The 14942-nt window shown below is 41.3% G+C and overlaps 1 protein-coding gene across 3 annotated transcripts in view; it reads right to left on the reverse strand.

The window, feature by feature from the left end:
• IMPG2 (interphotoreceptor matrix proteoglycan 2) overlaps window positions 1-14942 on the reverse strand; it is a 69770-nt gene that overhangs the window by 4062 nt on the left and 50766 nt on the right. For all 3 annotated transcript variants that reach the window (XM_075168091.1, XM_075168081.1, XM_075168100.1), the window contains 7 exons: window positions 13274-13518; window positions 12563-12645; window positions 8435-8759; window positions 5000-6753; window positions 3904-4123; window positions 2498-2708; window positions 146-334 (listed from right to left, as the gene is read on the reverse strand). In XM_075168091.1, the coding sequence (XP_075024192.1) occupies window positions 146-334; window positions 2498-2708; window positions 3904-4123; window positions 5000-6753; window positions 8435-8759; window positions 12563-12645; window positions 13274-13518 (3027 nt within the window). The remainder of the gene's footprint in view (window positions 1-145; window positions 335-2497; window positions 2709-3903; window positions 4124-4999; window positions 6754-8434; window positions 8760-12562; window positions 12646-13273; window positions 13519-14942) is intronic.

A 14942-nucleotide genomic window follows, 5' to 3' on the forward strand; every position in this document is an offset into this window, starting at 1 on the left:
GAAGGGCAGCAGATAGATTAAGGAAGCCTGGCATTTGGAGGTACCTATACATCCTGTTGCTTGTCAACTGTGTGATATGAGATTTAAGACAGAATTATCCTTATTGTAGCACATGTGTTTTAAAATATTAGATGGTGTCACTTACCCCTGCGAGTCCTCGGTGTCACTCTTTGTGTACTGGTCTCGAAGGGTCCTGGCCAAGAAGAAGATGACAGCAGACGCCACAAGAAGGAATCCTGCCACAGAAGCAATTGCAATACCCACAACCAGTGGCTCAGACACGTATTCTTCACAGTGCTCCCCTCTGTACCACCAGTTCTCTCCCACGCGACACCTGCAACAAAGAAACAGTGGGAAATTAACCACCAGCAAAAGCTTTGGTTAATGGAAATGTATTTAGCTTCCTGTTACGATGTGCCCTCAGTTAAGTCAACCTCAATAAATACCTTTGCTAGTTCAAGCACCAACTTTCTTTTATTATTATTATTGTGAACAGCCTTTTTTGGTATAGAATCGTAGGATGGTTTGGGTTGGAAGGGTCCTTTAAAGGTCATCTAGTCCAACCCCCCTGCCATGGGCAGGGACATCTTCAACTAGGTCAGGTTGCTCAGGGCCCCGTCCAACCTGACCTTGAATGTTTCCAGGGATGGGGCATCTACCGCCTCTCTGGGCAACCTGTTCCAGTGTTTCACCACCCTCATTGTAAAAAATTTCTTCCTTATATCTAGTCTAAATCTACCCTCTTTTAGTTTAAAACCATTCCCCCTTGTCCTGTCGCAACAGGCCTAAAAAGTCTGTCCCCATCTTTCTAATAAGCCCCCTTTAAGTATTGAAAGGCCGCAGTAAGGTCTCGCTGGAACCTTCTCTTCTCCAGGCTGAACAACCCCAATTACTGAATTGAGTGAAGATAGGTAAAATAATAAAAGGATAATGCATTTGTGATGAAAAAGCCTGTGGTTTTTGCAGTTTGGAGTGTCCTGTGATGTGTTAAAACTCGAAGGTGTTTAGACTAAGTAAAAGTTATGCCTTGATTGAACCTTGCACATGACATATCAGGTAGAAAGCAGTTGTCTTAATCATATTGTAATGTAAATACAGATGAAGGTGTGTTAAACAAGCAGAAAATAGTTGTCCAAAGTGTAGTGAACTCCACAATGGTTAGTTAAATAAATGCATAAAATAAATTACTAGAAAGAGGTGTGTGTCCACGTTGCATCTTTGGAACAGTTGCCCAAAACAGCATTCAGTATTTCTGCCTTGCTCTGGTTTTGAACATGAGAACTTTAATGTTAATACTGACTTTAAATATACCAGTAAAAATAATGTATTTGCATAATGTGTGTTTGGGAGTTTTTGCCATAAAAACTCAAGGAATTGTAACCACTCAAAGCAATGAACCTTATTAATAAGAAACATCAGTAAATTAAGTCTTCTAACATAAATATCTGAAATAGTTTCTGAAAGTAGTAAGCAATACTTCAAATTTTTCAAAAAGTTCCTAATAAATACTGGCCAGAGCATGCTTGATTTCAGATACTTATCTGTTTCTAATTAACACTATTATACAAATATGATAAAATTTATACTACATCTGTGATAGTATCCATCTTTGTAGCTTTAAAACCATTTTTATTTCTCCTGTTAACTGCTAGGACTCCAAGACTGACTTTAGAGATGTTATAGGTAAGCTTTTTTAAAAAAAAATCACCTGAAATAACATAAATAGTAACTACTAGTTACTTTTTTGCAATAAGTCTCCTACCTTTTGTTGATAGGTATATTTTGTTTTTAAAAATAGAATGTTACATCGCTTGAACAGGAAAAAATTAAGTGCAATGTCAGAGGGAGCATCGGTTTGTCTATATCTTGTACTAAGCCTTTTCCACTACCTGTAAAATACAGAGATCCTGTTCAAATGCATCTGTATCTTTTTAAAAGCAAAAATTTGAACAAAGGGGGTCTGTGCCTTGATCTTTTTATGAACCACGCATGATTTTTCCCAAATGGCCAATGATTTACTTTTATGACTTTTTCTTATCCAAGAGCACTATTTTTAATATATTTATGCTGTATGAATATGCCTTTCAGATACGAATTTTTGTGATGGAATTAACTCTTATATGCTTTATGACATTATCGAATACTTTGCTACTTGAGAAAACCTCTGGAGATAAACTCTGTCCCCAAAGGTCAATGAAGGTGATTTGAACAATTGAGTATGTTCCATTACTACCATTTTTCCTAGTTAGTTTTACTTCCTGATGTTTCTGTTCTATTAAAGAAATTTGTTACTGTCCCATTTCCAATATATACATAGGAAAACAAACGTTAATATTGGGATCTCCACTCAGCAGCGTAACGTGAATGATAATCATTATCGTCTCCCTTGTTACACATTATCTTACGGAATTTTGCACAAATCTTGTAGAATGCTACAACAGAGGAGACAATAAGGGGTTTTCATACAGGAGGCACATCAAACAGCAGGATGACCTACCTGCAGATGGCCCCTTGCCCAGGGCTTATGTCGCACTTCCCGTCATTCAGGCAGAAGTTTGGTTGCAGATCACAAATGCTATTGCATGGCAGCCCATCGATGCTTAGGTAGCCAGGATTGCAGACGCACTCAGCTTCCCCACTCCAGCGATTTACTAAGCATTCAGAGAACTCATTGCAGGCCTGGAACTTGCAGGGATCTGCTTGCTCACCTGAGAATATACAAAGCAGAAAATATTAATGGTAGAGGAGAACCTTAACTGAGGCAAAGCGCTGGCTGTCTGCTGCCATTTTCTCTGATGGTCTCTTAGTTAAAATAATCCGCAAAAATCCAGCATGCGTCTTTCCTGAGTAACAAAAGGTTCTGCTAAGGTGAACAAGTGCTAGGAAGTGTTCCTCTATCTGCACAGTGCATGTCAGTGGTATGGCTAAGACCACCCAACAAGCCAATCGAAAAAGCAAGTATAGAGTGTTCTTTTCCTTACTGGAACATGCAGTACCTCAGATGTTCTCTTGTCCGCTGGAACTATATTTTGCAAATGAGTAAAACACAGCTGATCTCCAGTATTTCTCATTATAGAAAATCTAGGCAGCATACAGGGAAGGGCAAGGGGACTTCAGGCACTCAGCACCTACCGTGAGGCGATGTGCCTTTGTCTGCAAGGAACACAAGCTTGTAGCATTTGAAATACCTCACTTGTATCAAGCTTAAGAGGGCTGGCATACAGTTAGATGATCAATATCAGAAGATTTGTCATGCCAGTTAGGCCACCTTTATAAGAGAGCTACCTCAGAAGAAAGCTACCATTTGCCAACAGGTCAGCGCTGTTATTTTTCTCTAACCTTAAAACAGGAAATATTTCTGAGTTTTTCTATGGTAAACTACTGGCTAACTTGGTCAGGGAAAGAACTTTCTGCCTGTATCAGAGGAGTGAACTAAGAGGGCCTGCAACTTTTTAGTGCAACCAAGACCTTACCACAAGAGCGAGGTAGCAGCTGTTACCTGTGCAGATGCCCTCCTGGCAGCTAAACTGGCTACCACCTGTGGCAATGATCACATGCACTGTACTCGCTGACCAGCCTTCCCTCTCACTCCCCAGTGAAAGTGCAGTGGCATTATCTAGAGTATTACATGAGCCGGTTTTGTCCCCATATTTCTGTATGGGCCCTATATAGTTTGCTCAGTCTGGGTCCCACTCTGATTTTCGTCTCTTTATTCCCTTAACCGATTTTTATTTGTCTGTGTGTTTGTTTGTTTGTTTGAACTCTGTGAAAGACTGTCTTTCTGAAGCCCAGCCTGTGAAAAACAGTGGGCAGTCTCTGAGCCGCTGGGATCCTTAGTAAGATCTTAAAGCAGAAGTTGCTCTAAATCCCTTGCTCTGAACTGCATTTCCCTGCCGTCCTTACCCGATTCCACATCCAGGGAGTATTTATCAATGGCCAGGTTCATGGTGTGATACGCGGTGTTGCAGAAGTCTTCCAGGATCATGTACACAGCGTTGGTGACATTCCGAGGCACAGGTTTGGCAAATTTCATTCGACTGTTCACCACGATGCTGCCATTTCTGAAGTTCAGGATTTCCAGATTCTGGAAGCCCGTCAGATTTGACTGAAGGTAGGGCACCAGCTGCAACACGGGGAACGTGAGAGAAAAGCTGAATCTTTGAATCTCTGCTCAAGCCAGTTGCACTGTTATTGCATCAGACAGCGTAAGTCTGAATTATTTTATCCAAATCCCACAGCAAGAGTATTAAAACTTTACCCAGCTGAGGCCCGTGCTGGCAGCCTGCCAGGAGCCCGAGTACTGCAGACAGTTCCTAAGCGGACACCAATTTGCAGAGAGTTTCCAAAAATCTACAATTCAGAAATACAGTTCTCGGGACATAAGCAGTACTCTCCCTTGGTCTAAGCACCGGCATACTCATCGTTTCACAGGGTATTTCCTTCAAGCATGTCCCCCTTCCCTCTCTCTCCTTGCTCCCTTCATCTCCCACAACAAAATGTTCATTTCAGTCAGGAGAAGGAAATTTCCCGGTTAAAATTTAGACAATTGTTGCTGTATAACTCCTGTGAGGCTTTGCTGGCCATCAGTCAGTTCAGGAACAGCTTACCTCTTCGGATAGGTTGAAAGCGTTGCAGAAAAGTTACCTCCCCACAGCCCCAGGTTATTTACTTCTCTCTCCCTATAGACTAAATAAAAAGCACTCTGGGAGCAAGTAAGGGGAGTGTCGTAGTGACGCCAGCTACACCGCTACATTTATTGACACCAGCAGAGCATCTGGCCCATAGTGCTAAAAAGTGACGCTTCAGAGAGACTACCGACGGAATAAAAGACAAACAACACACCCCACCCCTGTTTCCAGACAGAACTTTCCCACGGAGGGACACAAACAATACCTGTAAACACCAGTCTTGAGTTGCTCTCTGCAAAAGAGCCGACAATTATTTACAAACAATTTTTGTCTATCTGGTAAGGGACATTTAGCATAGAAGTGATTCTTACTAGTTCCAAGAATCGCTGCTCCAATGCTTTGTATTCAGGGGAGTTTTTATTAAACAGGTCTTCCGAAAACATCATGTTGGTAACCCGAAGACTGAAAAACACAACTAGAGCTCGTGATGGGACAGGAGTACTATTGTGATTTTCATGTGTGGCCCAAGCCACACTGGCCATCTCTGTGGCCTGGACATGAGTTGTTAGCTCCACGTGACTTTCAGTCATGCTCCTTCCCTCCTCAGTCAGCTCAGGAGAAAGGCGGACAGTGCTCACACGATCCAGGTCTCCTGAAACATCCAGGACTCTCGTCGTTTCATCTCCCAGCTTTGTTGAGGTAGCCACAGACGATGACGCCGTAGATCCCACAGGAGGGAGATGGGACGGAAGCTCAACAGTGCTTGTTGTTACACTCACTGTTAGATAAGAGTTCATAACAGTGCTGAAGCTCATGGAAACATGCATGTCATGGTCTGTACCACCCTGCACAGCGAAGCCCTCTAGAACAGTGGTCTGATCTATTACAGAAGGAACTACAGTTGAAACTTGAGTGGTAGTCAGCATTGCTGATTGCACTGTCTGATCTGATGAGTTTTCTAGTGCTCTGTCAGTAGGCCAAACATCAGCTGGTTTCTCCACTGGTGATCCAGTAGTGTCTTGGCCTGCCAATGATGAATCTAGGGTTTGCTGCTCTTCTGTGGAAGCATCAGAATTTACCATGGAAAGATCTGCAGTCAGAATAGTTTCTGAATAGCTTGTGTCCAAGTGGCCTACTGTAGCAGCTTCAGTTACATCTGACTGCCCCACTGTGAACAGTTCTTCTACTGTTGTCCTGTCTTCATCTTGGTGTTCCACTGCTTCAGAAATGGTGTTCTGACCTACACTGGACTCTTCAGGTTGTTCCATACTGATGGTCCCTGTGGATGTAAGGAGACTATCTTCCACAGACAGATCTGTATTGTGCGGTGAGACAGGGGCCTCTCCAGTTGGCATGTCTACAAAGGAATGGTCCACCGAAGGCTCCAAAACCAAGGATGGTTTAACAAAAGAAGAATCATACATGCCCAATGTTTTTGTCTGTGTAGATGGTTCCACAGATGATGGCTCTTCTGTCTGTAACGGAGGTGCCTGCTGAGTTGTAGTCTCTGGAAAGACAAGTATTTCAGACTCATCGAGGAAATCTTCTTTTGTATTGGCCATATCTTCATTCTCATCTTTGGAAGGATCATCATCTAATTTATTCCCAGAGTTAAGAATATAGTCTAAGATCATGCCTTCAGGAATATCCTCAGTTCTTATTAACAAAGACTCATTGTCATCTTCAAGCCAGCTATCGGGACCAGGGTAGAAAACAGGTTCCAGGGTTGCTTCTTCCCAAGGCCAAATACTTGATTCCATTTCTTTTCCTGAACCATCAAAAGTTGAACCAGAGCCATCATCATATATAACTCTACCTCCAAGATATATATCAGTTTCATCTTCCATAGGGTGTATTTCTAAGGGAAAATGAGTTTCTTCCACAGACTCATGCAAGACAGAGTCTGCATTGTTACTGCCTGCAGGACTAGCTTGAGTTACTTCTTTCTTCTCAGCAGATAATGTTTCTTTAGTATCAGTCTCTATGACTGATGAAGAGGCCACTGTTGGTGCAGAAAGCAGAGGAACTGCATAATCATCTGTAGATGGAGGTTCTTCAGGCACGAGGTGAGGAGGAGGACTTGAAGGCAAAAAAAGGTCTTCGGATAGTCCAGTATCTTCAAACACTGAAAATAAAAATAAATTTCCAATTAGAATCACAGAATCATTTAGGTTGGAAAAGACCTTTAAGATCATCGAGTCCAACCATAAACCTAACACTGCCAAGTCTACCACTAAACCATGTCCCTAAGCACCACATCTACACGTCTTTTAAATACCTCCAGGGATGGTGACTCAACCGCTTCCCTAGGCAGCCCGTTCCAATGCTTGACAAACCTTTCGGTGAAGAAATTTTTCCTAATATCCAATCTAAACCTCTCCTGGCATAACTGGAGGCCATTTCCTCTTGTCCTATCGCTAGTTACTTGGGAGAAGAGACCAACACCCACCTCACTACAACCTCCTTCCAGGTAGTTGTAGAGCACGATGAGGTCTCCCCTCAGCCTCCTCTTCTCCAGGCTAAACAACCCCAGTTCCCTCAGCCGCTCCTCATAAGACTTGTGCTCCAGGCCCTTCACCAGCTCCTTTGCCCTTCTCTGGACACGCTCCAGCACCTCCATGTCCTTCTTGTAGTGAGGGGCCCAAAACTGAACACAGTATTCGAGGTGCGGCCTCACCAGTGCCGAGTACAGGGGCACGATCACCTCCCTACTCCTGCTGGCCACACTATTTCTGATACAGGCCAGGATGCCATTGGCCTTCTTGGCCACCTGGGCACACTGCCGGCTGATGTTCAGCCAGCTGTCAATCAGCACCCCCAGGTCCTTTTCCTCTGGGCAGCTTTCCAGCCACTCTTCCCCAAGCCTGTAGGGTCGCAGGGGGTTGTTGTGACCCAAGTGCAGGACCCGGCACTTGGCCTTGTTGAACCTCATACAGTTGGCCTCAGCCCACGGATCCAGCCTGTCCAGGTCCCTCTGCAGAGCCTTCCTACCCTCGAGCAGATCAACACTCCCGCCTAACTTGGTGTCGTCTGCAAACTCACTGAGGGAGCACTCGATCCCCTCATCCAGATCATTGATAAAGATATTAATCAGAACTGGCCCCAATACTGAACCCTGGGGAACACTGCTTGTGACCGGTCACCAACTGGATTTAACCCCATTCACCACAACTCTTCGGTCCCAGCCAGCCAGCCAGTTTTTTACCCAGCAAAGAGTACGCCTGTCCAAGCCATGAGCCGCCAGTTTCTCCAGGAGAATGCTGTGGGAGTTGTTGTTTATGATAAAAAGTGTCAAACTCCATTCATTTTATTGTGTGTAGATCTGTGTTCAGCATGTTCCCGTGATATATCCTGGCCTTTGTAGGCTGAAGTCAGAAGGACCCCTGTTGACCTCTCCCACTTTTCATTCAGATATTCTATGGACCAAGTCAAGACTGCAGAGTAAGCAATAAAGCAGAAACTGTGTGGCACATCCTTAGGCTAGTCAGTCTACTTCAGAGATCAGCTATCTCTGCATGGCATCACCTAAACATGCCCTATACAAAAATACTTCTGTGCAATTAAACAAGTATCATGTGCATACCATTTCCTGAAGGGATAAACAGGCTAACAGATTATTAGCTGTTACAAACATTTTATCTTAGCATATTGTTCTTGGATACATCCACACAGGAAAGGTAAAAACTATCAAAGACATCCAGTTTTTTAGACCTTTCTGAAAAGTCATTTTGGTGAACTATACCTTTGGTGAGTATCAGGAGGCACTGGCATCCAAATTTAAGCTTCAGCAAACGGCATTAACTTACCATCTAAAGAATTGGGGGCTGAAAGCCATTCCAGAGAGTCCACGGAATCACGCCCTAACACTGGTGCAGTGACCAAATGAGGAGTCCGATTCCCATCCTCTAAATTCAGCCCATCAGGCAAAGAAGTGACGTCAGCCTCTGAGGAGAGCGGAGCTTCAGGTGCCAAATTGGCCTCAGAGTCCAGATTTTCTGGTCTTGGCCGGATTTCATTGTCATTGGACTGTTCACTATCTGAAGTGGAATCTGGTTTGGTGAAATCAAAGGGCAAGGTATTGCTGACAGTTGATTCATCTGCTGAAGGCCGTTCAGCTAAAAAGGTGCTGTCCTGGAACATAAACCCACTGTTAATATTTCCACTATTGCAGGGGAAGCATTGGCTGTCCGCGCTGGGCTGAACACAAAGGGTGTTATCAGCAGCCAACAGCAGAATCTGGTACTACTGCCTCCGTGAGAAAGTAATGCACAGCAGCCCAAACTGGCAAATATATACCCTTGGCTAATCATGTGCAATGCACATGTAAAATGCACATCCTTGTGACATACATTTCGTGTCCAGTCATGTCTGCTAAAAAGAGACAGAAGCCATTCAGATTGTTTGGAGTGCAACTTCAGTTACGCTATTAAGAGGTTTACCGTCTACCCCCACCTCATCTCCTTTCCTTTTCTTGGCTGAAGAAATGGATCTGTCCGTTTCTAATAAAATTGAAGATAAATGCGCACAGTAGTGCCTGCCTTCCTAAGGCATGAAGAGGTCTTAGCAGCTATTATTCATCAGCTACATAATCAACACAGTAATTATAATATTATAGTTACTATGATACATAAAACAGTTTAGAAACGGAACTTGAATGTACGCATGCCCTGTGGTCATTTATTGCTATCTTTTAGTATGTGGGTATGAGAACCCAGGAGGGAGACAAAGACCATAACGTAAAGAAGAGCATTTAGAACCTGGAATAACTTTAGTCTCAAAGCCAAGATGCCTGTGCAAAAAAAAAAATCTACCAGCAGTAATGATGAACAACAAAGAGTATGCACAATGAATTTGTGAATTGTTTGAAATGTGAAAAAAGAATTTGTTTTTAAATCTCCAATTTGCACATCTTTTACTTACTACTCCATACCCCGATCATTATTTGGTTCACAGTTAGAATACTTAGCACGTTTTGTCTCTGAATATTAATCTACTACCACAGTGCCTCATGAAGTAATTCTACTGGGAAAAAACAATGAAGAGATTAAGTTATTTGGTCAAGGCTACAAAAGCAAGCTAACTGCCTAAAACTCAGGAATTAGTGCTTCACATGGATACCTGCCCACATATCAATGCTGTGGAATAGTCTGATATGGAGAAAAAAACCAAACCTTGGAGTATGAAAAACTGCCAAACAATTTCAAGAAGCAGCAATTTTCTAAGAACTAACCAATTGCTGATGGTGACTAGTAAAGTTAAGGAGGCAGTGGACACAGGTTTCTGTAATATGTATTACAGGTCAAAACAAGCTACTGATTTACCATTTCTGTAGCTCACCATTCCTGTCTAATCTTTTACTTGACCAGCAGGAACAACAGGAAGAGTCCAAATACTTTTCGATTTGAAATTTTACTCCTGGTTGAAACTTGGGTGGATTAAATTTTCAACTTCATTCAAACTGCATTTGAATGCTTTGGAAACAAGCCAGTTAATGTATTTTTATTTAATTATTTGTCTACCTGTATTGATCACATTTTTATAGCCAGTTGTTATGCCACCACAATCTCCTCACATTTTTTAATTTATATGGTAACAATCAATTGAAAAGTAGGTATACCATATAGACATGTGCTCCAGCAATTATCTTTTTTGGCAAAATTGACCACTACAAATAAAGCTGTAAAAAAAGTTACTGTGCAAGATTAGAAACAAATTACACATATAAATTCCATAAAGAATGAATAAGGACTACCAGCAATAGCTTCTCAATACATTTGTTTTTTTATGCGAGCATTTAGTTGCCAGGGATTGCACTTCATCATTTATTTAAATGTGGATAGATGTTCCTATGACAACTAACATTATTCAAAGATTCTTGTTACAGTGCAATATATTATATTAACAAGTTAATATCATATTGGCAAGTTCTGGTTTTCACTAATGTCTTTTGAAAGGCTTACAAATATGACAGATGACTGCAAACACAGAACCCCCTCCCTGATTTTCCATTTTCTGCTGCCAGAAAGGCATTGTATTCAGCAAGCCAGAGCATTCTACCTGTTACAACTCAAGAGAAATAACAAGAAAATACAGATTTCAAAAACTAGACTAGATTTTTTCTTCACTTTTTAAGAGAGCTGTAAAACACAAAGAAAAGAATTAATGAGTAGTTGGTACCATCTGCTAGCAATTAGATGGTGAAGTCATGATAGTCCCACATTATGTCATGAGTATGTACGATAATACAAATCCAACTTATTCTCAAATCAGCTAAGGAAAATAATAGCAAAACTCTTTTTCATAAGTAGCAGTTCTACTCAACAGTATCTACTTGAACCATAAAGGTTTGACAACTGTGGAAATAATTCACTAATCATTTCAGCCTTGTTTACTGTTTAAGTACGTTTATGATTTTCTTAAATTTATCTGAAGTTACTTCCCAAATTATCTGTGTATTGCAGATTGTACACAGCTGTTTTTTGGATATACTCAATATCTTTCGTAAAATCAGAGTTTTTGACTGAAGACATAGATGACATTATTATTCATAGTCCATGATTAGAAAAATGTAACTTCCAGAAATTTTTCTTGTACATACTATTCCCTAAAACTGGTTTAAAATTTATTATTGCAAAGCTACCTCTACTCTAAAATCTTCTTGTCTGCATATGTCAGAGTATCCACAGATAGAATGTAAAGATGGCAGAATTATTTGTCTTACTAAAAGAAACATCTGTAACGTTTTGATCTAGTTAGATAGCTCTAGTAAAGAGAAAGGCTTTTCCTTAAAGTTAACTTAAATTCATGTTTATTCACACCATGTTTAAGCCACTTATGGCAAATCCATATGAATTTGCATTTCAGACATCAATGATTAGTTTTTAAAACTCAGGGAAAAATAGCACGAAATTAGGGAAATTATACTTGTGATCATAACAAGCATATTTGGGTTCTGTGAAGTGACTGCTTCCATAAAGATTTTAGAAGTTGACCTGAAATTAAATGTGTCTGTGTTCACAACATTATCTCAAAATGAACTTAATGAAAACCTACCATCAAACATAGGTGGATCTGGATTTTGTGGCATGAACTGAGCTCATTTCTTCTTGAAAGGCACATCTGTGTTACACAACAGAGTGCAGAGCAGAAACCTAATGGATAAATCTTTAAGCCCAGACAATGCTCCACCATTCAGAAATTCTAGCTGTCGGCAGAACTAATTAACTCCATCTCGGCGTCACTGGCACCTAACTTGGTATCTCTGCTTAAAGCCCCATTGCATTGTACAGATATGGTCGGGGATACTAAGTCTCCTGGTCCAATGGGGAACTTCAGTCTATGTCCTGGGTTGTTCCAGAGGTCATCAGAAGAAATAATTACAATTTCAAGAGGAAAAAAAAAGAAACCACTGCCTATTATTTTTCTGCGTTTCCTTTGCTGGCATTAAGGGGATGGACATCACTTTAAAACTGAACTGAGAACTTCCAGTGAAAGCAATGCAGTAACAAAAGCAGCATATGAAACTTACCATTTTATCTCTTCTAGCAGCCAGCTTTAGTGCTTACATCTATTTCTCACTTTCCAAAGAAAGGTAGTAGTGTGGGAAGAATCATTTCTTTAGATCAACTTACAGTCTAAATGTTATGAAAAAGCAGACAAAGGAAGCCTCAGAAGCAAGACCTAGCTGGACAGCCAGGAACACAGTACTGCCATGTAATATAAGATGATCACAGGAAACTGTTGTGCAACAGATATAAAATTATCAGACGAGAGATTTCACAAGAGGTTTTACTCCAGTGTATGGTGTGCCTCCATTACTACTTATTCTGCATGAACAACAGGATAGAGAAGCTCTGGGTGTTGGCTGTAATTCTGCCTTGCTGAGTTAAGTTGTTCAAACGTGTCTAAAGGCCACCCCTCAGAACCATACTCACATCGAACTCTGGGCGCTCCAGCACAACCGGATGCTCAGTAATCCAGGATGGGTCTTCTGGTGTAGGGCGCAGTATTTCTTTCACTGTGGAAATACAAATACTTGGGATCTAAAGGCTGCAGTAGCAGTGTGAGGAAGTTGTTTTGGAAGACTGACTGAAAAACCCTCCCTCATCTCAGATTTGTGAGCAAAATCTTTTCAAAAAGTTTGCCAGAGAGATTGTGTTTCTGGAAATGCCTCCAGATCACTGACAGAAAGTACAGAGGAAAGACGAGAACTGAGGGGTGGACAGCACTCCTCCACCACCTCTGGCAGGATCACTGAATATTCAACAATAAACCAGGTATTTCTTTTGTGCTGCTCAAGGCCAACTTTGAGCTACTAAGCTGAAGGTCATCTTGGTGCAACATGCATCATGTGAACCACATTTCCCCTTCTAGTCCTGTTAACTGTTGGAAGTATTACTGAAATTGCATACTGCAAACCTCAGTGTCAAAGGGAAAAAAGAGGCTAATCTAATGGATTAAGACTGCGATACTACTGCTAATGACTTGACCTGGTTAAGATCAGAGCAAAAATAGCTACAACACAGTTGGGTTTGTTGTTTCTTTTTAATTATTCGGAGGGCAGCTGAATAATTCACTCATCTCTGAGATTTACTTTATAAAACTTCAGGTGTGTGGCCCACCAATGCATCATAATGAATACTCACCATTAGTAAGTTGGAGAGAGTTAGGGTCTAAAGACAAGGAACCGTTTTCAAGCAAGGCATTTTTCTGGAGGATTTCAGCAATATAATCTCGGAAATCACTGATGGTGTACACAACTGTTGGATTATCCTCTATGCCCATAAAGGAGTTGTCCTCCACCTTGTTGGAATGAAGGTTAATCAGGTCCCAGGTGGCATTGCTGATGGCTTTTCCATCAAATGTAACAGCATAGTGAACTTCCACCCCACTTCATTTGTACGAAGAGAAAGAGAATACAGATGAGAGATGCAAGGTTTTCCAACGTACAGAAAACACTTTTTTTTTTTCCCCCAAGAACCTGTGTCAATACCCTTTTTTAGTATTAAAAATATATTGCTTTACAGGATTCTAGGCAAAAACAATTTAATTCTTTTCACACTCTCTCTGCCTGCCTGTACTTTCCACCACTGCAAAGTTCTCAAGGAAAAGGCTACTAGAACCTGACATGTGGTCTGGTCCCAGCCCTGTATTTCCACTTGTGAATGGCAGACAGACCACAAGCTGGCTTTCTGCCAGCATTATTAATGGGCCCACCAGCGTGCAGTAGTGTAAGTGATAATTTTAAGACCATGCCAATGGCAAGAATGGCTCTGAGGTACGAAAACAGCCTGGAAAAAACAGGCTGTATATACTAGCAATATACAGTAGCAAAAGGGAGCCCTGATCACTGTCACTGTGCAGTGTCAATCTGCTTGAAATAGTGTCTTTAATAGCAATAAAATGGTATTTAATACAGCTTATCATTGGGAATGTTTTTCTAGAGTTATTTGATCATTTATTCTTTAAAAAAGTTTTGTATCTGTGTACAGTTTAGCTTTTTTCATATTAAGTCTCCTCCATTTTCTTAATTTTCTTTTCCTGAATACGTCTGGACGTCCTTTCCCACATGACAGCGTAGATAGCAATCAGATTTACCATACACTGGGCATACTTTAGAAAATATAACATATTTTGGCTGTACACAGGGCACAGCAAGAAAATGAAGTAATCTATGAAGTGTTAGAAAAATGTGCTCCAAAGACAAGTTTTCCTCATTCCACAGAGCTGGACTGGATTGCTAAAGTAATGGCTCTGTTCAGAGAAGTCTCTAAAGCCCCAGCGCCAGATACAACAGAGACATGATCAGCAAACAGACTAAAACCAGGGGCCTGCTGGAGTTTTGCTGCTGGCACTATCATTGAAATGAGCCCACCATAGGCTCACCATGGGCACTGACTGTTGACAGAGGAAACAAAAAAGGACAGCAGTAGTGAAAAGCCACAGCAAAGATGGAATACAGTATGCTCCTCAAAAGTAACATTTAGATTTAATACAACTGTGCTGTCAGTTGCAGTTAATAATTCCTAACTAATAACTACAACACCATCATCTGTCTGGAAAGGGCTAAAACATCTGGTGCTTGGAACCTTTGTGAATAGTTGCATGCATCTTAGCCTGCAGAAGTGCAGAGTAGTAGAGGATGGCTTTAACTCACTATTGCTTGTGAAGAGATTTGTATTTTCTAACCTTTCTTCTAAAATTAAAATGCTTATTCTCTGTAAAACTGTGTGTGGAAACTGGTTAGGCCTTTGCTGAGAAATACACAAAAGAAAATAATACATCCCGTAAGTCAAAGGCTGCAGTTCATTTTCT

This window comes from Calonectris borealis, chromosome 1, assembly GCF_964195595.1.
Source record: "Calonectris borealis chromosome 1, bCalBor7.hap1.2, whole genome shotgun sequence".
In the NCBI taxonomy this organism is placed as follows: Eukaryota; Metazoa; Chordata; class Aves; order Procellariiformes; family Procellariidae; genus Calonectris; species Calonectris borealis.